The sequence below is a fragment of the Molothrus aeneus genome, chromosome 2, assembly GCF_037042795.1.
Source record: "Molothrus aeneus isolate 106 chromosome 2, BPBGC_Maene_1.0, whole genome shotgun sequence".
Lineage (NCBI taxonomy): Eukaryota > Metazoa > Chordata > Aves > Passeriformes > Icteridae > Molothrus > Molothrus aeneus.
Window position 1 is genome coordinate 92112473 of NC_089647.1, and position 26674 is coordinate 92139146.

Consider the following 26674-nt stretch of genomic DNA (forward strand, 5'->3'; position numbering starts at 1 on the left):
CTTGGCAACTAAACAAGCAAAGTGTTACTGGCTTTAGAAAGGGGATTTTAGCAGAACTGCAAACATCCACAGAACCCTATGGCTGTCCACAGACACAGCCTCCAGCAGCTGGCAGGCTTCAGCTGTGCTGGGCAGCAGCCACTCCCACACAGGCACCCACATCCCAGCACCCCACAGAAACACAGAGAGGCTTAGCTTAGAAGGGATCCTAGGGATCATCTACTTCCAAGCCCTTGCTATAGACAGGGACACTTTCTGCTAGACCAGGTTGCTCAGAGCCCCATCAAACCTGGCCTTGAATATTTCCAGGAATGGGGTATCCACTTCATTACCAGGAATGGGTACCCAGCTTCTCTGGGCAACCCATGCCAGTGTCTCATTGAGGTGTCTGACATAGCCCAGCTCCATTGTGTTATTTTCAGTTGTTTCAAGACTGACAAGTAATTACTTGGTTCATTACAAGTCTGTACACAGTAATGGTACAAACACCACAAAATCTGGTGAAAATGGCCAGCTCCTCTGCTTTCCATACTCCCTCCAAATCTGAAGGATTTCTGAACCTCCTGATGGAGGATCAGACTTCAACCACGTTTGGCAAAGGGAATGAGTTCTTTTAATTTTCCATAAACCAACACTCATTAGACCAAAAAAACCCTGCAAATTATTCTCCCTAATTCGAAATTAAAGATTTTACTTATTAAGGCTACTCATAGAGCACTTCCAAATGTTGCAAGCCACAGTCAAGGCAAGACACAGGACAGTCTTAAAGCAGCATGTTTCTTCCTAGGACCCAAGTAATAGCTCACTGAGTAGTTTAATGCATTACCATGTGCACAGTTACTGCCTGCACAATGCATGAATGCACAGAATAAACTACATCTCTGCTTTCTAACCTTACTGGACAAGATTCCCAGTAGACAGAGATCCAGATCTCCCCTGTGGAGATCTTGCCTGAACACAGACAGTGAATTTACAGTCAATGATGACCTGTGACTCAGAGGCAAAGGCCAAACCTGGAAGCTGAAGGGAAGCTGTGAGGAATCACACTAGCAAAAAGTGCTTCTTCATGGCAGTCTGCTGAGTTTGTTTGCAAAGCTATGAAGAGAACTTTCAGGAAAGCCATGGGTTCAGTTGGAAATAAAACAGAAAAAAAGGCACAAGGGATTCTAATGAGGTTGAGAAAAAATGATGTGCTCAGTGCAGCCAAGATCAGTAGCTTAAAGGTTCAGGGCAGAAGCTTTTCCAGCTGCTCAGGACTGCATCCCACTCTTTCCCCACAATGTGGGCTGATGCTCAGTAAGGTCACATGGTGTTTCACATAGCATCATAGTTGTCAGCACATGGACATGGGAGGCATAACATAGAAGAGAACACTAGCAGAAAAGAGCAGAATAAGGAGCTCATGTTCTGTGGACAAAAACCCTCCAAAATTTCCACCTCCTCTGGGACAGTGCCTGTGGGTTGCAGTGTTTTCAGTCCTGCTTCCCCATCAAAGAAAGCCTGTCACTCCAACCTCTTCCACTAGCCAGGGTTTTCAGTAATGCCAGGCAACAACTTGTCTGCCACTTCCCACTCAAGTTTTCACACTCCTGTTCTTCCCAGTGTGCACAGCACACAGAACATGCTGCCCTGCTGGAAGGGCATTTTCACTGTGGTTTTCTTGCATCACAAGTCAGCCCCATGTCACAGCTCCCTGTTTCCTTTGTCATGTCCCCCCCACAGTGCACCTTTGCACAAGGCTGCCTACTTTTCTGTGTGCAAATCCACTTTCCTGTGTGCAAACCCACTTCCATCATGCTTTTGGTTTGGAGTGCAGCTCAAAGCATGACTGTTGTTTCCACAGGGTGGTTGAACTAACCTTCAAAAGTTTCTGCCAAGAAGAATCCTCCTGACACACACCACATCAGGCTGTGCACATGATTTCAGCCTTACAGACACATATAATGATTAAGGTAGAAATCACTTTTCCTCCTGCCATACACCAGTGCCTCTCAACTTACCCAGATGCATCTGAGCTCTTTATATACAGACTTGCAGAACACAGAACTCTTCATGTTAAGTATTTCATGGTGGATGTTGGTAAAATCTGATGCTCTTACTAAGCAGGAAGTCATTCCAAATAGCCAGAGAATTACATGTTTTTTCTTTCAATCGAGTGCTTCCCTACTAGTGGGAAATACACTGAAATACATTGAAATATTACATTATTTCTTGCATTGAAGAAATATTGAAGAAATTTCTTGCATTTCTGTTCCTAATAGAACCCAGTTCATCTGAATTGTTTTAAAATCATGTCTAAACAGATTCCAAAATACCAGTACCCTAAATGGAAGAGGGAGATGGGGAGCAGAACGAAGCTCCTATAATTGAAGATCTGCTACATTTAGTCACACGAGCCAATGGGGCTGAATGGGACTCACCTGAACATACTGAGGGAACTGGTAGAAGTCCTCATTGAGACACTTTCCATCATTTCACAGAGTCATAGATGGGTCAAGATTTAAAAGTACCACCAGTGGGCCATCTAGTCCAACATCCCTGCTGTTTACCTGTAAAGCCTTCAAAATTGTCTCTTGCAGCATTTTCCTGGAGAAACTGGCTGCTCATGGCACAGATGGGTGCACAGCTCAAGGGATGAGAAACTGTCTGGATGGCCAGGCCCAGAGAATGGTGGTGAATGGAGTTGTGGAGCTGCTGGATGGTCACAAGTGTTCCCCAGGGCTCAGCACTGGGCCGGTTGTGTTTAATAACTTCAGCAATCTGGATGAGAGGATCAAGTGCACTCTCAGTCAGTTTGCAGACAAGACCAGGCTAGGCAGGATAGTGATCTGCTGGAGGGCAGGAAGGCTCCAGAGAGATCTGGACAGGTTGGTTTGATGGGTTGAGGCCAAGGGTATGGGGTCCAACAAGGCCAAGTGTCAGGTCCTGCACTTGGGTCACAACCCCAGGCAGCTCTACAGAGCAGAGAGGCTGGAAAGCTGCCTGGAAGAAAAGGACCAGGAGGGGCTGGTCAACATCAGCTGAACATGAACCAGCAGTGCCCAGGTGGCCAAGAAGGCCAATGGCAGCCTGGCTTGCATGAGCAATAGTGTGGCCAGCAGGAGCACGGCAGTGATTGTCCCCCTGTACTCGGTACTGGTGAAGCCACACCTCAAAGTCTGTGTTCAGTTCTGGGCCCTCATTACAAGACATTGAGGCACTGGAATGTGTCCAGAGAAGGGCAATGGAGCTGGTGAAGGGTCTGGAGAATGAATCACAGGAGTGGCTGAGGAAGCTGGAACTGTTTAGCCTGGTAAAGAAGGCTCAGTGGGGACCTGAAAAGTAAAGATGGGACAGACAGTAGAACAAGCAGCCAGGTCTGGATGCAGTGGCAGAAATCCTGCTGAAAATCTGGTCATGGCAGGGCAAGAGCACTTTCTTGAACCTGTGTTTTCAAACACTTATCTTCAAGCATAGGGAAGTTACCAAGCTCCTTCAATGCACTGCTCTTTGCGCCTCCCAGCACTGTTAAAAAACCTATATCATAAATTCCCAGCAGTGATGAAACCAAGTGCAGTGGATGGAGCATGCATTGCATCATGCCAGTTTTCTCAATTCAATCTCAGAATGGAGATTTCACGTATTACACGCTGTAGCAGTAGATTTTTCTCAGTCCCTCTGAAATTCTGCCTATTGTAGACCAAGGCCAGAGATTTAAATGAGGTAGTGATCACAGAAAATTCCTTGCTTAGTTCTGCCTGACAATAAATCTGATCCTGTGTTACCTCCACACTGCATTATGCTGAAAGAGCCCTTGTGATGCTGAATGTACAGATGCTATAACAAGTCATGTGTGCCATCGGGAAGTGCTAAAAACCCCACACAAATCCCATGGGCACAGCTTGGTCAAATGCTACACGAACACTTTCAACTGTGACTGTCTACCTCTGTACTACAGGACAAAAGGTATTTAATAGACTGTACCTACTGCAGCTTGAAATCTGCTCCAAAATATACAAAAAGCTAACTCCATTTGGTTATAAAGCATACAAAAGTAGAAATATTAACAAATTCAGAGAAAGTGAGAAGTTTCTGACATAGGAGAAGCTAACACAGTCCCCTGCTGGAAAAATATTGCAAAAACGCTATTTCTGTATTGTTCATCTCTGTCTACTGCAAACACACAGCTATCACAGGTGCTTGGCTAGCAATACAATAAGAATATCACTTGGCTAGCAATACAATAAGAAAAAAATTGGCTGTTTGGGGAATCGCACCAGGCCTGCATATGACAGTAGAATAGACATTAGGAAAAGGTTTGTCCTGGTTTCAACTGGGACAGTTAATTTTTGTCTTACTAGCTGGTACAGTGCTAAGTTTTTGATTCAGCAAAATGTGCGTCCTTTCCCAGGCTGGTTAGCACTGCCATGTTATTGGAAAGCCAGCAGATATGCCTGCAGGTGTGCACACCCACACAAATGGGGACAGATTCCAGACAGCAGATACCTCAAGTGGAAAAGAATACCAGAAGTGAGCTCTGCCATGCACAAAGGAGAGCCTTTGCACATTCAACAGAGAAACACAATGAGATCAGTGAGAATGTGCAGGAACTAATGGGAGCACCTGGGCAAATTTTGGACTGTGAAGACCTGCACTAAGTAATTAGTACCAAAGTTGTAACTACTCATAGTAACTTGCAGAACTGTAGCTCTTGTGTCTTCCTAAGGACACAAGAGTTAGGCCTGGACAGTGGCTTTAAGGCAGCCACACAAGGTAAAATATGACAAGCCTCTATCCCTTTTCTAGATGATGAAGCATGTCTTGCAGAGCAAATTCATCTCAAATTTCATATCAGCATTTCTCCAAAGTGCAAACTCCCCTTTTCTGGGACCCTTCAGCATCAGCACTGTGGGACTTAGGGAGTATCTACAGATAAACACATACACATATTAACCCACACAAGCCCTGCCTATTGTAGTGAGGCCCCTCACTCCCACAATCAAGGATTACATGCTCCTTCTTTTCCCTTCTCATGACCTATCACAGTGAGTGAAGTTGTGACAGTGGGTAACAGCAAGTTCTGCACCTGAATTTCTGAGCTTGGTAGGTGTAGCAGGTTCAACAGGATGTAACTGAGACATCCCTTGAACAAGCAGGACACAGCTAAACCTCAGACAAAATGGTAGTGCCTTGAGGAACACCCATTTTAGAGTGCAGCAGTGAGGGAGAAGTGCAACAAAAAGTCCTGTAAACACCCAGGTTGGAGAACAAAGGGAACAAGGTGCTAGAGGTGCTGGAGAAGCTCCCCTGCAGCCTGTGGAGAACACCACAGTGAAGTAGGTTTCCCCTGCAGCCCATGGAGGACTCCACACTGCAGCAGATGCACTGAAGGATTCTGCAGTCCATAGTGAGCCCTCAGTGGGGCAGGATCATTGGCAGGAACTGTAGCCCAGGATGAACCCACCTTGGAGCATATCTATCCTTGAAGGACTGCCAGCTGTGGAGAAGACCAACACTGGGGCAGAGAAAAGCATGAAGAGGGAGCAGGAAAGAGGAATTGTTATAGACAGACCAAAACCCCCATTCCCACCCTCCTGCACTGCTTGGTGGGGGGAGAGGGGAAGATAGGGGCAACAGAAATGGAAGAGTCAAGTTCAGCCTAAGTGGGGTAATGGAAAGGTGGCTTAGTTTTTTTGTTTGTGAACAATAGGAAATCAGTGTTTTTTATCTCAATGCACAAGCTTTTCCATCTTATTCCTTCTCCCATCTCCTGCTGAGGGACAGGTGTAAGAGTGGCTGTGTGAGGGTCTGGCAGCCAGCAATGGTCAACCCACCACAATAAAAAACATTCAAAAAGAAAAATCCCCAAAACACTTCAGGTAACAAGGAAATGACCATTTCAAATTGTGTAAAATATTCATCTTAACAGTGATGAACCCAAAGAAAAGTTGCAAAGTGAGACTTCTGAGAATAATTATAAACTGCTACAAATAAAGTCCTCTGTTCCAAGTGTATCTCCTTGCTGAACTAAGCTGGAATAAATCTATCATTTCACACACCCAAGATGTTACTAATCCTGTCAAATGCTTTGTCCAAAGACTGAAACCATCTTTTCAAACAAATGGCTCTCTGCACTTTCCTCAACCCATCCCACCATCTGGCATAAAGCCACACTGATGATTCTGCTACCATAAAAATCACCCCACTCCTCCCATTTCAGGCAGCATCAACCCCAAAATGTCTCTATGGCACATACATCACAAATTTCTGTCTATTCAGATAAATCATGCATGTAGACATTTTTTACTCAATTGATGCAGTTTCTAGTGTTTCCTGCTTTTTTTCCTTTCACTATTTTCTGTCTTTGATCTCCTCCATTTCTTACATTACCTGAGCAGGTCAGGTTGCCAAATAAAGTGAACATTTCTCAATGTAAGACAGTTAAGATCCTCCTCCTCAGCCCTCTAAACAACCCTTGCTTTGTTTTTATTTTTTCTCCAGGAATCAATTTACTATTATAATAGAACATGAAAAAACTCTTTCAAGATAGTATAGCAGCTACTAAATTGGAGAGGTGCTTATTTGTATGAATGGCAAAAAAAAAATAAAGCAATTTCCCTTTATCTCATAGCCCACATATTAGACGAAACATAACACTTCATAGGGTAAGGGAAAAAATTCATGGTTTAATTACAATGTAGCATAAAAGCTTTAGTAGTGGATACCAGGATATTATTGTGACATCTAAACTAGAGTTCTTCACAGACACTGTAAACAGATACTCTAAATTCCCTAAATGATTTGCATTAAAAAGGTTTATACAAAAGCAGTCAGTTATTCAATCTTTAGGATGTCATGACATGGTGAGACAAACACACATACATCAGTAAGTACAGAGAAATGTTATGCTACATTTTGGACAGTTCAGAACTGAAAGTGCTTCACATCTATAGGATAAGAAATGGCTTCATCTCCTCATCCCTAAATGATGAGAGCAAACAAACAACCCTTTAATAGGTTAAATAAACAGTGCCCCATTTATCCATGCGTATGTAAAGTTTCCAACAATTCAGAAGGTCCATGGTGACATTTACAATCTATATACACTGTAACAAATTGTCAATGAAAACAAGTTCAGGTACTTCTTGGTTCCCTAAAGTCGGAAGCTGCTCTCTGCACTAGAGACAAAAGCTACCTACAATATTAGGTCAGTTTTCTTTTCTGCCTCCTTTTTCTTGTGTGTGTGTTTGTGTAAAAATTAGTCCTCTCAATCCACCTTGAATAAAATCAGTCCCTAAGTCCTGGTCATATTTAACAACTGCTTCATCCCAGTGTTTAAGGCATGTTCATTAGATGTCAGTGTAGGGGTACTGTCAGAAATTATAATATCACAGGTACTAAGAGTCAGCAGATTTACATAGCAACACCACTCTTTACAATATAATGCAAAAGAAATTGTTATGATGGAAGTTGTTCCTGAGTTAAAATTTGCTAAATACTACTAAGCTTAATGTTTTCCTTTTATACTTCTTCCTCTGGAATGTCCTTTCACATCTGCTCAAATGAAAATTAAAAATCTCTCTGAAAATACCCTGGATGTCAAAGTGAAAATGTTAGCAAAATTCTAATTATATTGATTTTCCCACGTCTAAATTTGGCCATGATAGTATGCATTTTCAGGGGTTAGTATCAGTCTTTAGCAAGGATATTTTCTAAACGTGAAGATAAATAAAATATCAGTCCACAATTTTGTGCAAATATCAAGGGAAGATTTTGGTAACAATAAATTACAAATTTAAAGTTCTGTGAAGATATAAAACTGGTAATGTAGATATTTTTCATTTTCTCCTCCTTTCGAATTAAAGGAAAACATTTTTAAACTGCAGGAACACAACACACCTACAAATATATTCACCTTCCTAAAAAAAACAATTTGTCTACTCAGGGTTATGAAGCATCCATTCCTACAGAATTGTTTCTCAAGTATGTAATCATTGACAGAATTTCCTATTTTAAAAAAGCTGTTCTTGACTGAAAAAAGTGGGTAGCTTTAAAAGTAGATTTTTCATTAGATTCAAAATGTGCATTACAATTCTTACAACCCAAATCATCCTGGCTCCAACTCACTAAAGTTTGTACAAACATTTGCTGAAGTCTCAGCATTACATTTAGCAGGCGTTAAAAGAGCAGTAGAAAATCAGAATGACGGAAGGTGTGACTCAAGTCTGTGCTATACCTGCACTTCTGACTCAACTGAACACAAACCCCTCAGAAAGCTGCACTGTCTGGAGAGAAATCCAAAGTTTGATGAAATCCATGAAAACAATGAGCTTTAATGGGATTAGTATTTTAAGTGCTTCATCTGAAGCTCACCGTTTGCAGTGATGTATCATCCATCTCCTATCTTAAATACAAGAAACTGCAGTGATTGCACCTATCAGACTAGGGAATTAATGTTCCTTTATGCATTTTAAAATCTGTCAGCAGTGCAAATTATGAGTTACAGTACGATTAAAAAAAAATCTTCCACATTTCTTTCCATTTAAATCCCAGTAGGACAGAAATCAGCAACATGCAAAGAAAAAAGGGTGGGAAAGGAATGACTGCTTCCACAGTATGGGAACTCCAAAAATTATATAGTGGTATAGAAACAAAGCTCTGAATGAAGTTTGGCCTAGTCCATGTGTCTTTTGCACAAAGGTTAGCTAAAATTTAATTGCTGTGACCATAAAATATAAATAGCAACAATTTATTCACATAATTCTGGATTAGATTGATTTTTTCCTTTAACAAACTGTATGATCTGTTATCAGCCAGCTGTATGTTTAAGCACAACAATAGAAACTGTAGTACATAAACACCTAAAAATCACAGTCATAAAATGCAGGCAAGTACATCAGTCTTTTGGTGGTCAAAGCACAATAGATTAGTCTGCCAAACAAGTGTATGTGAATGTCAATTGTGGGCATTAGATTTGCTAAAAATTGTTTCTACTGTCAATAAACAATTTCCTGTATTTTAATACTGTTCTTAAGGAACTGTAAACTGTTTAAAGTAACAGGTAACAGTAAAGGATTTAAATATAGTGGTAAATAGGAAAAATAGGGGTTTAAATTTGCATGTGTGGTGAGTGGGTAATTTAGAAGTAATTCATAATTATCCACAAAGAACTCTGACCTTTCTTAGGTAAGACAGTACTGCCATCATTTCTAACACTTGTGACCATTATAATAACACAAGAAAAAAACCCCAACATATCAGCCCTGATACATCAATCACATATGCATTCTAAATTACAGCTATTTACATGAAAAATATATATTTAATTAAAAAGCCACTGAAAAACATGGACTTTTAGTCAGGTGCTGCACTTTCTGCAAAATGAGGTAATTTGGATGCAAACAAATTAAGTTTAGTAGAGTTCAGGATCCACAGTCTCCATGCTTAAAGTACAGATTGCTGCAGTAAATGGCTTGACTCTTTCTGTATGTTCAGAGCAAGACATCACTAGATCCAGTTAAATCCTGTTTTATAGTGCTCTTGATGCAACACTGACTAATGTCAGAAGGCTTCCCAGCTCAGTTCTACAACTGGTCTTTCAATAGAAAGAAGAAGGGGAAAAGAAAAAGTGGTTATAAGTTGGTTTCATCCCAAGATGGATCATTCATATTCTTTAAAACTTTTCTAACAAGCTTCTCCAAGTCCTTGCGAGCTCTTTGTTCCTCTTCTAATGATTTCTTCATCTTTTTGTTATCCTGTGCAACAGAGACAGAGATATTACTGGTTGGCTTTGGGGGCTTTTAACAGATCTCACTACACATACACTGTCATTTAAAAACTCTGAAGGCTTTTCCCAATAAAACTGATATTAGCTGTACAAAAGCAAAGCTTCTATTAACTTCACAAGTTACACACAGTTATTTCACACAATGCAACAAAAGCTCCCAAATGGAAACTGAGCTACTTCCTATTTGTACTTAGGGGGCCTTTATACAGCAAGTGCTACTAACAGATGGCCAATAATCATGAATTCTTCTGCTCAAATCTGATCAATGAGGAGTAGAATATATCTGTTGCTAATGGAGAAGGGAAATGAGCAGTAAGCAGACTAAATATCCCCTGTAAGAACCTCCTGTGATTTTAACTGGTCTCAATCTCCAAAGAGCTTAAAACTTAATGCAAATCACCTTGCTTCATTAGGAATGTAAATAGTTGAAAGGAGTATCCTAAAACCAATACATTCTCTGAAAAGTGTTTTGTGACTAGATTTTAAACTAGACTGATGACTTCCAGCAGTCTAAGAGAAGTTTGAATTTCAAGGAACACCATCTCTCCACATGTATATTAACAAGTGAGTTCTCACTGTTTAGTGCCATCAGGCAATATTGAAATAAATTAACAACAGGACCATAAGGATGACAGGGATCAACCCACAGGAATGCTCACATTGTTTAATCCTGTACAGGTCAAGGTGATGCTGGGAATAGTAGGGAAGCAACCAGAAGGTAAAATAACATACACAGGCCTTCAATCCAAGGGTCCAACTGGACTCCCTTTATCTGTCCTTTACAGACATTTTAGAAAAAGGATGAGATCATAAAACCATAGAATGAGTTGAGTTGGAAGGGACTCATCAAGACCATTAAGTTCATGTCCTGACCTTGCACAGGACACCCCAACAATCACACCATGTGCCTGAAAGCATTGTCCAAATGCTTCCTGAATTCAGACAGGCTTGGTGACCTGGGCCTGGGGAGCCTGTTCCAGTACCCAACTACCCCCTGGGTGAAAAACCTTTTCCTAATATCCAACCTGAACCTCCCCTAACTCATTTCATGCTGTTTCCTCAAGTCCTGACACTGGTCACCAGAGGAGATTGGTACCTGCTCCTCTTCTTCTCCTCACAAGGAAGTTATAGACCACAATGAGGTCTCCCCTCAGCCTCCTCTCCTCCAGGCTGAACAGACCAAATGCCCTCAGCCTACACAGCTTCCCCTCAAGGCCCTTCACCATCCTCATGGCCCACCTTTGGACATTCTAACAGCTCAATGTCTTTCTTTTATCATGGGACCCAAAACTGCCCCCAGCACTCGAGGTGAGGCTGTCCCAGCTCAGAGCAGAGCAGGACAATCCCCTCCCTTGCCCAGCTGGCCATGCTGTGCCTGATGCCTCCCAGGACAGGGTTGGCCCTCCTGGCTGCCAGGGCACTGCTGACTCATGGTCAACTTGCCATGGACCAGGACCCCCAGGTCTCTCCATGGCACTGCTCTGCAGCTTCTTGTTCTCTAGTCTGTACACACAATAATGGTCTGTCACCTCATTAACTGCATTCCCTCCTCAAGTCTGTTAAGAAACTTCATTATTTGGAAAGTTCATTATTTTATGTAGGAAGAGATTTAAGTTAAGTCTGCCAATTCAGGACCAGCTCAAGTGTATTGCCTGTGGAACAACAGCTATGAAAAACTGATGGAAGCTGCCCTAGGAAGGATCCCACATTGCAGTCTGGTTCCTACACCAGCCAGGACACCATGTACTCCCAGAGATCCTTTATCCAAGCCCTTGCCATCTCAGAGATTATTTCTGCCCCTTCTTTGGTTGGCAGCATCAGAGCAGTGGACCAATAAATGCTTTTAAGAAGAGATTCCTGAATTCCTGATATGTTAGAAAATGAAATCAGGCTTTAATATGTTTTAACTTGAAAGATGTAAGATTCTGAAGAACATCTATTTGGAAAGGCACCAGAAAAGAGAGCTGTTACATGAAGCTCAGGAGAAGGTGACTTTTTATATAAGCGTCATGGAGCTGTGCAGAGCTTCAGTGAGGCTGCACATTTATTCTCCGTACAAAAGCAGGAGGCCAGCAGGACTATTAGTGGGCTATTATTGCTGCTTTTATTATATGAATTGTGTTTTTTTAAAGACTGCCAAATTCAGCTCTAACCTGGGATACTCATTCTTTATATGCTGAACCCAGCAAAATTTAAGTATGCAACACATCAACTGTCCTATTTCAAGGAATATGCATGACATCCTTAGAAATACTAGGCATGGTTACAGATGACAAAAAAAAAAATCACGTTTATAGCCCCAGACCTGAAGAAATTTGAACACAAATCCTATTTAAATTAACACAAGAAATTTTATCCAACTTCTGGAGTCAGAGTGGTAAGCAAATTCACACCTTGCATAGTAAGGAAAATCCAATGCTTCTTCTCACCTATACATTAAGCCAAGTCTACATGCAGCACCATTAACATGGTTAAAACAAGCTATGCCCTGATAAAGTGATATTTTTATTTAATCATGGTGGATATTTAGAACAAGTGACAAAAAAGCACCCAGAGCTATTGTGAAGCCCTGATTAAAAAAAAAACCAACACGTGATAGGCACTGAAAAGGACTCTTGTCTCTAGAAATGAGCAGTTTTAAGAACTGATCCATAGAGGTGTTCAGGTTACTTTAAGACTGTATCATTTTAGAACTATAAATATCTGGTTCTATTTAGGCCTTTATTAGTGTTCTCGAGCAACTGTGATTTCTCAGTCTCTGTAATCTTACTTTGCTGGTGATATAGCACAACTGAATTTGCTTAACACTTCCACCATTTCAGAAACGGCAACATCCAAAACCAGCTTAGTAATTCACTTCAGAGAAGCAGTCCTCAATGCTATTCTCAAAAGTCTGATAACAACAACAGGGAGTGCTTTTTTGCAAATGATATTTTACATTTAAAAGAAAATCTAGGCCAAAATTCAAGCTCATGACTTTTAAAGTGAACTTGCAAGCCATATTTAGTTTTATAACAAGCCTTCCATCTTTTCTTTCTCCATGTTGCTATAAATGTAGCAAGTTACCAACCTGTCTTAACTCCTGTACTTCATCCTTTAATGCATATACTGTGTCAACAAGGCTTCTAAAATGAAAAAAAGAAGATAATCTGTAACAACAGTTTTCAGAAATACACATCTAAAACTATTATTAGACAAAACTGTTTAATGAAATGCAATTAAATAAAAAACACCCCACACCTAATAGCTAATTTCAGACCTGTGTTAAAAAAAATACCTGTCTGTAATCCTTATTTATATTCAGTAAGGCAAGGACTTGTTACCAGCTTCTGTGACAAGAAACACCTGTCAAGCATTTATGGACCTCCGCTGGTTTCTGTATTAAAGCTTTTTAGAACAGAACTGTAGTTTCACTTCCAATGTACACTTTACCAAGAAAGTTGAATGACACCACAGGCTAACTAGAAGGATGACACCAATTTAATACTGAAATCTGACAGCACTTGGAAAAACTATTTGTAAGTGAAGCACATCACTTCTTGGCATGGGTGGAATAGCTTGCACAGCATATACAAAGAACCAGACATTTAAATGAAGGCCAGCTGCACTGAGAGGACTGGCAGCATACTCCAAACAGCTCTATTCCAACTACAAACACACCACACACAGCCTGCTATAATGGGAGACAGGAGGAGGAGGAAGAGTACAAAGTTTACTACTTTAATTCATCATTCATTAAACATTTTCTTACTTCTCTTCTATAACAGTCTGACCATTACTTTTAGTTTCTTCTACAATAATTTTTTCTTCTTCTGGAAGCAGGACTTGAGGAGCTGATTCTTTACGGGAACCTGTTGTAAAAATAAATTACAAAATGAGCAACTCACAAATATCCCTGGGGCATTTTAAAGATTATGTTTTCATTCACCACATGATACATCCCCATGACCAAGGTATACCACTTTCCATTTCTCCCTTCCCTCTACACATGAGTTACTGACACATTTTTTACTTTTGAAACCACAGCCTTACAACAACAAAAGGTTGTGTGACACCTCTACCCCACTGGTGACATAACTCCCGAGTCATGGACGGGGATGTTACACTGTTCAAGGAACAGCGCACTATTCAAGCATCTGTAAAAGCTGTGCAAATTCCCCACAGCAGATTGAGAAAGACATAGCTGTGTTTAAATAACAGCAATTTAAGTGTCAAGGACAGATTCTGATCTCACACTGATACAAATCCAAGATATATTTCTGCTCTAAACCCACTACTCTGTCAGTAAGGAGCAGAATAGTGGTATCAAATGACACAGCAACTAAAAAAAAAGAAGTAAAAACCATTTTCCCCAAGACACTGTAAGCATCCCACTTTGTGTGTGCACACATATACATGCAAATACTCTTACAGAGAACCTTTTAATCCTACAATACATTCCTACCAAATGACACACACTCTTTGTATTTAATAGGTGTTTTGAAAAGCACTTCATGGTTTGATGATAAAAACTCAAAACATTCCAACATCTTCAGAACTTTCCACATATTACAATTTATAACATCAAAATAAAACATATAATTATAAAAATGTAGTTCTGACTAGAAAAACTACAACTCAGAAATGTGCATCCACCCATAATTCTATAAACATTATTCGATTCAGCTGCAACAGATTACAAAGGTTTGGGTTTTTTTAAGAAGGTCTGTAAATAAATTGGTGTCTAAGCATTTGTTCAGAATTCAAACACTGCAGATAAAGCACTGAAGTTCTTACATTTTTTAACTAAGACATCAGTTTTAACAAACAAGGTACACCTGTCACAAATTCACTGTAGTGAACTTTCATTAACCAGGAATTTCTCAAGTCTCATACAGTTGAAACTGATAACTTGGTACTACAGAGCACTTGCCTGCCCAGAGAAATCAGTGGCTGAACAGCTGCTTTGTGCTAGCAGCACTTTTCTTTGAAGGTTCATGGTAAAATACAAAATATTAACAAATAAACAAAAATGTTGAATAAATCACAATAATTGCAAAATATTAACTTCCCAAACAGCTGCAGTCTTGAGTTCTGAACAGTGAGCTTGTAGGGATCCTATCTTAGCTGTACATGTTTAGCTATTTAAATTATTTTAGCAAACAATGACAAATGTCTTTAATGCAGAAAAAAGTTTCCTTAAGCTTACAGTAAAGATCTAATGTATCAGTATGTGATTGTCATAATTATATAGACTAAAGAGAACAGCAGATTTGAGAAAGGATCTTGTCCTCAAAAGCTGTAAGTTCTTCTTACGGAGCGAAGAAATCTTTTAAGGGTTAATACACTTCCACTTATTTTCCAGGAGGAACAACCTATAAAACAAACACATCCAAATTCTGTAGGGAGCTCAAGGACACTTCCCTGTTTGTGCTGTCAGCCTCTGTAAAAAGCTCTCATGTTTATTTCAGTTAATTGCTTACTGCTCTGCTTTATTAGCCTGGCAGCTACCACAGAACTGAATTAAATGTTGTATTAGGAATTAGTTGGCAGCAGCTGCTACCAGATCACTGCATTTTGGGTCTCTGTACTGATGTGAACTGTACCTCAGCCCAGCACAGGCCAAGGAGACAGTGACCAAGGGGAGAGAACTGGCACAGGTTTCTCATCCGTGACTCCCATCACCCAAATGGAGCACATGTTTTTCCCTTTGTACAGAGCTGCATCCAGCTGCCAGCCTGGGCAGGGTAATGGGTCCTTGCAAAGCACAAATAGCATGGAGGAGACAGCTTGACAGCAAATGTCCCAGCTGTTCAGTTATACACACACATGCATGTGAAGCAGATGTTACAGCAGCACATCCTGATGGAAGTACAGCAGAGCACAGCACACAACACTGCACAGACACACAAAGCACTTCACCAACATTATTATACACACAAGGAGACCTGAGGCTACACAAACACACCCAATGGAACACTGCTGCTGCCAACACTGACCTTCCTGTGCCACAGGACAGTAACCACTGCGGAACACAAGTTCCACTCCTGCCTTCACTGCTCCAATACCCGTGGTCATACAAACCCTTATCTGTATGTCAGAACTCTTGCTGCTCTTATGGTTCATACTTATGTAAAAACCCCCACACTTTCTCTCCTTGATCACAGTTTGGGTTTTGTGAGCTTTGGAGGGTTTTTCTTTATTGCAGATTTTTTTCCTAAACCCCACAAGCACATTCTGAGTATCAAAGGTACAAACACACATCACATCTATCCTGCCACAAAGGATCTGGTCATCAAATGAGTACGTGCACAGTAACACAAGACATGAGGTGTCAAGTTCTAAAGGCAAAAGAAAGCTATTTCTAAATCCTGCTTTTCTGCACCATTTATGCCAGCAGCGATCCTTTTTTTAAAGGTTTTGGGTTTGTTTTTGGGTTTTTTTTTTACTTTTTGCAATTACACATCTGGAAGTAACTTCAAGCAGAGTCATCACTGGCACTCAGCAATATCCCCTAAATTCCACCTTGTGCCATCATCAAGTTCTTTAGGCCTACACCCTGTGCAACCATTTCCCTCTGTAAAAGCTACAGCTTTAGGACATGAAGAGAGGGTTGTGTTACAGTACAGTGGGCACTTCCCACTGAATTAATACTGAAACGACAGTCTGGGAAGTTTGTACAGCTCAGATAATCCTGAACACCTTTGAGACACACTCCACATTTTCATGAAATAGGGTGGAAGAATCAAATTACTTTAACTTGCCATATCTGCTATTCCTCTATTCTAAGCACCCAAATTTCACACTGTATTTTATTACAAGACCCTATTCCAAGTCAAAAAGGCCAAATGACTATATTTAAATTGACCTCAACTGCCCAATTCACCTTGAGACAACATAACAACAAGTACTAGTCAGTTAGCTTGTAGGGATTTTTCAAGTGGGGATTTCTTGTTGTTGGTTTTTTTGGATTAGTTTGGGTTTGGGGGTTGGTTTGTTTGATTTTTTGGGTTTTTTTAAGATGGGCACCCTGCACCCCAAGCTACACAAAACAGGGTTTTATTTGGTTTGCAGGTTTTTTTTGGAGGGGGTGGGTATTGAAGGAAGTAAGGTAGATGGGAGGAGAAACTATGTTTGACAAACCCAAACAATTATTTCAACATTAGCACGTATCAACAAATATCAAGGCAAAATAAGTTGCATAACTTCTCAATAGAGAATTCTTAAAACCAGGGTCTTGGAAGAATGACCCCGCTGTTTAGAAGTCTGTTGAGTAATTAAAGCAATTAACTGACCACTACAATCATGAGTCAATTAAGTTTCCATAAATGAAATTCCATGATAAAAAAGAAAGCTATCTATTCAATATCAATACCTCTCAGCACTAGAGCGGAGAATAAGAATTACAATGCTTTTTGACAAAACCATACTCTAAATTATAGATTTAGCAAATTTAGCCTCCAGAGTAAAGCCAGGAACAACATAGCCCATTTGACATTCAGAGCAGGGCTACAGGCCTTAGTAATACCCCCTACATTATGTGGTAGAATACCTGAAATACAAGAATAGGCCCCTGAGGAACGGCCCCCTGCTTTTGGTTTGCAGTGTCTGATCCCCTTTCCAGCTAAATCAATCTGTCTTAAACAAGCAAGCAGTTCTGAGCATTTCTATAAATAAGGAAAGCTGGAACCTGTTTGGGTATTTCCATGGTTAAAAGATTTCATAACAAGAGTCCAGTTTATACCTGCCTAAAACAGGTAGAGTGTCACTCCTTGCCCTGGAGTATGGTCTTAACACCAAACCAGGAAGAGACTGAATGTCACAGTGGCTCTCACTGATGTCTGTTTGCAATCATAACTCACAACCTCAGCCTTTCATTCACTCCCCCCCAAAAGGAGCATGACATCTTACAAAATGGTTTACACAGAGTCAACCCCCTGCCATGGGCAGAGACACCTTCTCCTAGACCAGGCTGCTCAAAGCCCCATCCAAACAGGCCTGGAGCACTCTCAGGGATGGGGCATTCACAATTTCTCTGGGCACCATGCTATTTTTATATGGCACCATCCTGGCTCCTGACAGAAGCCAGGCTTCAGAAAGAGCTGTACTGGTAAACAGCCTGGTCCTTTGTTTTGAATCATTTAGCAAACAAGTATGAAGGGAGTTCAGAAGTTTTGTAGAAGAGAAGAAAGAAAAGGGGAATGAAATTCAGAAACCTTTCTGCTTTAACTGGATATTAAATCTCTGCCTATGTCCAAAGACCATGTCTGTCAGGAAACATTTAAGCAAAGAGAAAAATGGAGGTGGTTATTCACATTATCTGCTAAAGTAGCTAATCTCAGGGCATCAGTTAAAAAGACAGCTCTCCCCAATCAACCAAGAACGGTTTCCTCCAGCTGGTGAAAGGGAGGAGAAGGCTCATAGAAGACTATGAGTGTCCTAATTTAAGGTACGGAAGTGAGAGGTGTGGGCATGGTGGTAATTTCAAGAAGTGCACGGTATTATCTGAGGCCATGAGCAAAGACTCTGTTGCATGGCTGTTAAGTATTGCTGTTTTCTTCACTTCTTCATACCTTTACTCTGATTAGGAGGGGTAAGGAGGGGAACAGGGCAGGGATAAAGGTCAAAAGTTTGAAACAGTACTTTATACAATTCTGTTTTTCAGCAACTTCACAAGCTAAGAAGCTCTCAGAAATTAAATTTACTTGAGTTTCAATGACTGGAGTGTGACTTGCCACTGAAAAACAAGTATGTGCATACACAACTGTTCAGATCCACCATTAACCACTGGCATGTACAGGCATGTACTTTTCTTAGTGAAGCAAATTTTAGACAAAAAAAAATTAATTGTCATTTTAAATATTCAGTGTGCCACTGCATTTGTTGTATTAAATATGTTAAAGCAGATGATCAGACATGCCAAATTAATCTTCTCTTTCTTAATAAATTTTTCATGAGGTTCTAATACAAACAATTCTAAAAATGCTGCTCCCAGACTCTGCATGTGTTGAGATTTAAAAATTGGAAAAATCTGTGCTACAGATCTGCCAAAATCAAAAGGGTATCCTTTATTATCTTTGTAAAGAAAACACAAATCAGAAGCCAAATATCAGCTAAACTTTAGATCACTGCATCATTGTATCTTATATATATTTGCAAATTCTTGGGAATATTAAAAAATATTTGGGCATGAAGTTGTTTTGTCTTTTTTTAACCAAGAGAATCACAAACAGGAATTAAACCCCACATGACTCAGATGACTGATTTAGGCAGTTTACAGCAATATGCTTAGATGAGTAAAATGGAAACAAAGTGGACCAAAATATAACTTCATATGTGTTAGTCATGTAAGAACAGAATGAATAGTTTGAGAAGACAGATACACCATCTAAAGACATGGAAGATCCCTAAGACAAGATTTGGAAAGAGCTACTCCACTAAACTGCCTGTATTTCACTAACCAATGCAAGAACTTCCAAGCCCATAGCTGCAGGACTAGAGCTGCTACAATCATAGCAAAACAAAGTTATGACCTTTTAATAGAGAGGGGTGGTTATTAAATTTATTCTGATGTAAATATTTTTAGCACATATATTAGCTTACTGATTTGTTTAAATTCACCCATATGTAAGCAACTTTTAAGCAGAAACATTAAGTATAACTCTTGCTTTTAAAATAAAAATGTTGTCATATTAAATCATGAAAACACATTATATACACCCTTAGTATATTAATAACACTTCTTTCTGACAATAGGACCTGCAGAAGTAGATTTTTGATTGTTCCAATAATTCAGCCCATGCTTCTACTGAAAATATACCAAGAAAAAAAGACCCCACAAAAAAAACCAACAACAAAAAAACCGCATGCCAAAAAAAAAACAAAAACAACCAACCAACCAACAAAAACAAACAAACAAAAAAAACCTAAAAGGACCAAAATAAAATCAATTTAACAGGAGAGGAAGGCAACAGAAAAACAATCTATAGATGGCAATGTCTCTGAAATTATTTTTACAAAAAAGAGGATATAGAAGAATACATACTTCCCATTACACTGAATTTCCTGTAGATGTGAACTACATTAAACAAAGATTACACACTTATGTCAGCATTTGATTCCTCTGGGAAGAAGGGAGGAAGAGAAAGCAGGCATAGGGAGAAGAGGATGTGTTAAGTTACAAGTTCTGATGTCCTTTCCCCCTGTGTAATAATTAAATATTAAAGTCACAGTCTAGCAAATGCAAAATTTATTTCAACTGTACATAACAGATGTCCTTTTCATATAAAACAAAACACTTAATTGATATATGCAACCACAAACAATATGCATTACTGTACAGTACAATGAAACATTCAGATATACATCCATTTTGCATTTTCCAAAGGCAGTCACCTACTAAAGATGGCTTCTCCCATTCACAAATGAAGTGCACAATATATATTACTCTTTCTATGTTTTACGTCACTATATACACATTACTGTGTTTTGGCAAGATTATGCAAAACACCCAATCAATACTGGCTGGCTTCAGCTTATGGTAAGTACTAATTTATATGGAAACACTGCATAAGCCATGAGAAGAGGGCCTGACAATGGCTTGAACCTACCTTCCAATTCAGGTTCTCCATCCTTCCAGTGTATTTGTAACTGTACACATACAATTTACAGAATTGCATAAACATAAGGTACTGTTATTACCATGACTAAAGTTCCACAAAAATAGAAACACTGAACCTTTGGACTGAATACCATCATTTCCACATTTGTCCTTTTTTTTTGTTTGTTTCAAGCATTTTGCATTAATACTCCTGATCAGTTCACAATAGTTTACAGCCTGTAACATTGAAGACGTAGAATGGTTTTAAATGTGCTGTGATGTTAATATGAGAATACACAATATGAGAGATCCTAATTATGATAGTACCTAATGACATAAATGCTACAATAATTAATGGTGGTAAACTGTCAAAGCTTTGGTGCATAAAAAGTCAAAATCTTCGGATCTGGATAACAAAACTTTCTGTGTGATAAGGAAAGTTCAAGTGCAACAACTGTATTACAAACTCATATTTACACTATATAACATGAAACAGACATAAAAGAATTATCATTTATCCAGTGCAGAAAACATTATTCAACTAGAACACCACATCATAAGAAACAGGGCAAAAAACAATCCGTACTTGCCATATATGTTAAAAAAAACCAAAACAAAAAAACTGACTGAAAAGAAGAAGGGAGTGAAGTGGGTTACAAATGTGCTGTGAAATGATATGGAGCACATCTACTTATCTCATTTCTCTAAGCAAGACTCCTCCATTTGCAAAAGGTTCAACATACACAAGTTCCTGGTCATTACATTAATATATGACCAGCAGGAAAATGCACCCCTGAAAACCCTCCTTGGTAAGCACTACTGCTTTTGTTAGTAACATTACAGAATGCCAACAACAGTGAGAGAGGATAAAGCAGGGGATCAAACAAGACTGAACATAAATTGAAGACATGAAATGCCTTGAAACATCTTCTCCACACTGACCACCTTCTGGAATCATGCACTCCTAGCAATTGCAACTTTCTGATCATGTGACCTGCAGAGAGGTACTGATTACCTTTTAAACAGTTTGATCAAGTTGCCAGGCTGCAGTTAAATTTCATCACAATTACTCTAAACTTGTTCATAGAGTAGTATCTGAACACTGGATAGTATGATAAGGGTGTTGGCACTTGGGAACCCTGTCGAAACTGAGAACTGTTTCTGTCCTTTCATCATTTTCACCACACTTTTCCCTAATGCTTACCAAGATTTGGAAAACATGCCATTTTCGTTTTGATGCCAATTACTTTAACAACAAGTCAGAGCACACACACACAGTTCACCCCAGCAGTGCCCCAGGTGCAGGTTTGAGACCTTCAGCTGTGCACAGCATGTCACAGTTCTCTGAAAAAGCCAACATGACTGTAAGTGAAGAGCTGCTGCTGAAAACAAACCTGCTTATGAGAGAAGTTACAAGACACAATAAAATCTGTCACAGACATGCTCCAAACAGTACAACCCAAAAGCCAAGCATTCTATTATTCAGAACTTCAAGCAAGCCAATTTGATCACAGTTGTACCTAGAGTTTCAGATGCTGAACACTGGAGCCTCCATCAGGGGAATCATTTTCCTCTCGTCTTTTCAAGAAGAATGGTCAATTGAGAGTTGACAGTTGTGTATTTTAACAGGCAAGCAAACATCTAAACCCTGCTTTCTGCCACACTACTGCACACAGTAAAGTGACAGTATGACCACAGGTAACATGAGAGTACCAAAACACTGCATGTAATGAGCATGGACTGCCAGGTTTTCATGACAATTGCTGGACTGGGGTGGGGAAAGAGCAGCAAGGTCCTTCATATAAACGTTTTAAGCAATGAGCAAAAGACAGCAGTATAAAACCAGAAATTTTTATGGATTAGCAAATGCTCTTCCAAACAGGCCAGATATGTGAATATCTGAATGATTTTACAGCTCTTGTACTGCTAATTTTTAAGCTGCATTTCACTTACTCTACCAGCTATGTATTTTGTTAATAATATGTAGAAAATCCAACCACTACCACTAAGGTATTTCCATATAGCTGGCACTCAGCTCTCAAACCAGTATGGCTTCAGTACAAAATATAAAAATGTGCTTATCCAAAATAAAAAGAAAATAAAGGACCTGTTACTACACTGACCAAGTTAAAAGAAAAAAAGACCATTCAGAGCTACAAATTAACATCTGTCAGTTAAAAAACCCTCAAGAAGTATCATCCTTAACAGGATATACACTTTTTAGAATGACTTATTTGTACGTGTACTGAATTGACAATAGAGCCTTCCACCAGGTATAACTGAAGTTTCAGGAGCTCCCTCAGAAGTTGTTAAAATATCACATTAAAGAGACAAGGAACAGCAAGAAAACATCTAAGAAAAGCAGGCTGTGATACAACAAGCATTTGTTAAGAAAAAGCTCAGAAGTGCATTAGTTCTGGTGAGAGATATATGAGCAACAGCTCTTACGAGATGTAGACCCCATTCTGTAACTATGGGCTGTCCATATACTGTCATAGTCAGAGTCTTCTGAGAGGTCTGAAGGCTCCAAACGAGAAAGGCTACTGCGACGACCCAAGGAGTCTAGACTTGATTGGTCATCATCAGCCAAGACGTGATTATGCATCAGGTCAGTGCCTTGCCATGCTAAGGATGTATAGGTGAAATGAAATGGTGGATGTGGATAGGCAGAGGTGGGATGAGGAGGAGAACGTAAGGAATAGCCACAACCAAACACATGAAATAAAAGCAAAAAGGTGATGGGAAGAGAAGGAAAAGAGAAAATATTGTTAAAAAGGCACCAAAGTTGGGTTTGTTTTTTTTTTTTCTTCAAAATTTGTTTGGGGTTTAGGTATAAATTACACTCAGCATATAATGTTTGAATGGTTACAATACAATTTTGAAGTGGTTTTTAAGTTTCTAGGCAGTCTCAGTTGATAATTTTGAGTAACAAAATATTGTTTGAAAGTAGAATTTTTTGAAGAGGAAGTTAGGTTCTTTTGAAATACAGAGTCAGTTCTGGTCTGGGGAGGATTTGACTGGGCACAGAGCAGTAAACAGACACAGTAAGCCAGCATGATCCAGCACCAATGTGAAAAGCAACAGCCCCTTCCCCATCACGTATCTGTACCTCATCCTTTCCCTCCCTTGCAATGACACAGTCTTTTGTACAGCTGCTTCATGAGCCAGGTCAGGAAACAGCTTCAGATGAAAAATCTTTTGTAGGGTTAGTTTTTTCAAGCAGGTAATTTTCCCACCAGCTCACAACACAGCCAACAGAAGTGCTTGTGTCACCACTGTGAAGAGGAAAATGAAGGGGGAAAAAGAAAAGCAAAAGTTCTCATGCAGAGCAGGGCTGCTGATTACTAAATCAGCAGCAACATCTTGCACCCAAAAAATGTCAAAGCACATTTTTTTCTGTGCCCATACCCCTTGTTATTTGTTAAACCATGTGGCAAATTAACTCAGAAAAACATGGCCAAGAGCCTAACAATGACACAGCCTAGCCCATTCTGAGCCCTCACACACCTGTTGCTACATGCCTGAGTCCATCTCCCCGATTCAATATTTTTAGATCTCTAGGGTCATTGGTCAAACATAGTAAGGACAGGTTTTTTAATTTTTCAAGGCCTGGCAATATCCAAGGATTGAAGCCATCTAAGTGGCCATGTTATGAGCCACCATACACATGATATTGCAGAGGATTTTAAGTCTTCATTTGAAACAGAAATGCAAAATAAGCTCAGTGTACAAAAAGTGCAAGAAAGTCAGACTCTGCTCTTTCATTTCCATCTACCTACACAAATTAAATCCCACTTTTTCCCACCCAAAAAACTGATAAAAAGCTGCTTTGCTACCTCTAATACCACACCTTACCAGTTTGCACTGGTGCCATAGCTCTGCTGTACTGACACTGCCAAAAGCAGCAGATTAAGGTGCAGTAGGGGAATTGCCCAGTGAGTGCTGTCAGGGACAGGCAGAATATGAACTGGGAGGTAAGAATGGAGTATGTAAAAACCAGCATACTTCACAGATGACAGGCAACTCTCTCATTCTATTATTCTACACTGACTACTGCTCCAACAGAAGCAATTTCAGGTTTATTGGTTCTTCCCCCATTTCCAATTCCAGTTTACAAATGGACCTTCTGAAACCTAGTCTTAGGTGACAACACTATGCTTTCCAAACAAAGCAGCTGTGTGCCTAATCAATAAAAAATTGTTTCTTGCTGCAAATAAGAGCAAATAAAAGAGCTGACTTCTGATGTATGCAATGATACCCACAGCACTATGTATATTTCTTAAATATACATAGACAGGAAAAATAGGCAAGCAAAAAAAATCATATCCACTTCATATCTGCACACACACACACTACTGTGCAAGTGCAAATGTTTTCCCAACCATTTCTTGTCACATTATCCTTGGAAATAACAGAACACAGTTGAGGTGTTTAAACAGCAATCATCTCATTTGATTTTGTTTGGAACAACAGCATATCTTCAGAACTTTGAACTCATTCATTCCTTTTATCCAATTAAACAACTACTGAAATGACTGTAGGACTGTAAAAAGATTAGTATTAAAAAAATAGTAGTAGTAGCTGACTTCATGATCTTGGAGATCTACAGTTCATTAAGACCCAAAAATTAAAATTAAGGCTTTTGTTGTTACTTGAGAAGTGTTTACAGTCTAATATAATTACCATATTCCCATAGTAAGTTACATAGGAATACAAAGTAGCTGTGTTTTTTTCAAGGTGGCAATAGCAAATAAACATGTATTAGGAAAATTCAAGAACTAGGTATGCAATTGTGCTTTAAGACTTCAATTGTCAGCACAAAGTGCTTTTGCTGGGAAGCAAAGCAGGCCTAGAGCACTGTAGGCAGCAGTAAGAGTGATTAATGTTGCAAAATTTAAACATCTTTAGTGGACAAGAAGTTATGATGTCCAGCCTTCTAGTTCCAGCAAAACCAGCCAAGTACCTCAAATTCATTATACTGTGTTCCAAGGATCTCCAAATTAAATTTGTATTCAACAGTGCAAAATGGAACAAAGGCAACAGCATTTTCTCCTTCCTTGTGTAAATGGAACACATGCTGGTGGACTCCCCTGCTTTGAGCAATGTTTTACTTACAATACAGAGGAACTCCACATGGCAACCTTGATTTGGATTAAATGAAGTAGGACCCCAGAGGCACGTTACAGGTTTTCAATATGCTAGGTATTGATCTGAGAAACTAAAAATGGCTTTAAGCAACACACATCTGAGAACAATTTCTCCTGAAATTATGAGACGGGATTAAAATTTGTAATTAATGCTAAAAACAACTAGTGGCAATAAAATTAAAGAAATTTTTATAGGTCTAGGTTACTTTTCCATGGACGAAGTCTTTGTTGAACAGAACACATCAAAAATACAGTCCTCCAAAATTACAATGACTTCTTCATTTCTCCTACTTACCAGCTTCTTGAAATTTATCCAAAAGCATACTGATTAGCTGTTATATTCAGTTCAGACATCTCTTATTCATTGGTAAAGCTTTAGTAAAATTTTAAACCATGACAAATAGCTACATTTAGGTTTTTGTTGTTTTTGATTGTTTCAAAACACTGAAAAAATGATAGCCTCTAACCACGGTCCTTGGCATCCAATACATAAACACCTGACATTGATGTTAAACCAGAAACAGGTTATTATTATTTGCAGGTCCAACTTACTATTTGCAAAGGCCTGAGAATATACAGAACTCTCTTTTGCAAACTATCTTATTGATGTTTTAGCTAGAAAGTATTGAAATAGGTAGAAATGGCTAACTTACTTGAATTTAATGTCTGACGTGTTTTGGCACTTGTGCAATATGCTTCAATGACTTTAAGAATTTGAGCATCTTCTTCTAAAGCAGCTGTACCTAGAATCAATGGGAAAAACAGAATCTTAAACATGGGCATGTTTCTTAATATAGAAAGGCCTTTGTAAAATCAGTACAGTTCAGTTGAGTCCAAAGTTCAGCCTAATCAACCATTTAAAATTGTTTTAATCATACCATTTTAAAAATGAAACTTCAATGAACAAAAGTAACGGTCTAAAAAGACAAATACTATTTTGAAATGCTTAGAAATAATTCAGTTCAGAGTAACCACCCACACATTCAAGAAATTTTCTGAGCATCTGATATTGTACAGAATGTGTTTTGAAGTGTGAGGACTCATTCTAATCCAGTCATTTTACTGAAAAAACCCTATATATTGAAGTCATTATATAAACACACAATTCAATATGTATACTATTCCATTAATTTAATCAACAAAATCAAGGAACAGAATACTAATTCACAGAAAACATCTTGA

The 26674-nt window shown here is 39.3% G+C and overlaps 1 protein-coding gene across 4 annotated transcripts in view; it reads right to left on the reverse strand.

Annotated features, from left to right (window-relative positions):
• Positions 1-6645: 6645 nt before the first annotated feature.
• The window catches only part of ARHGEF7 (Rho guanine nucleotide exchange factor 7), a 116505-nt gene continuing 96476 nt past the window's right edge, over positions 6646-26674 (reverse strand). For 3 of the 4 annotated variants that reach the window (XM_066545311.1, XM_066545313.1, XM_066545314.1), the window contains 5 exons: positions 26146-26235; positions 22794-22970; positions 13518-13617; positions 12837-12891; positions 6646-9734 (listed from right to left, as the gene is read on the reverse strand). In XM_066545311.1, coding sequence (XP_066401408.1) covers positions 9612-9734; positions 12837-12891; positions 13518-13617; positions 22794-22970; positions 26146-26235 — 545 coding nt within the window. In that variant the 3' untranslated portion in view covers positions 6646-9611. The remainder of the gene's footprint in view (positions 9735-12836; positions 12892-13517; positions 13618-22793; positions 22971-26145; positions 26236-26674) is intronic. The other variant, XM_066545312.1, reaches the window with a different exon arrangement.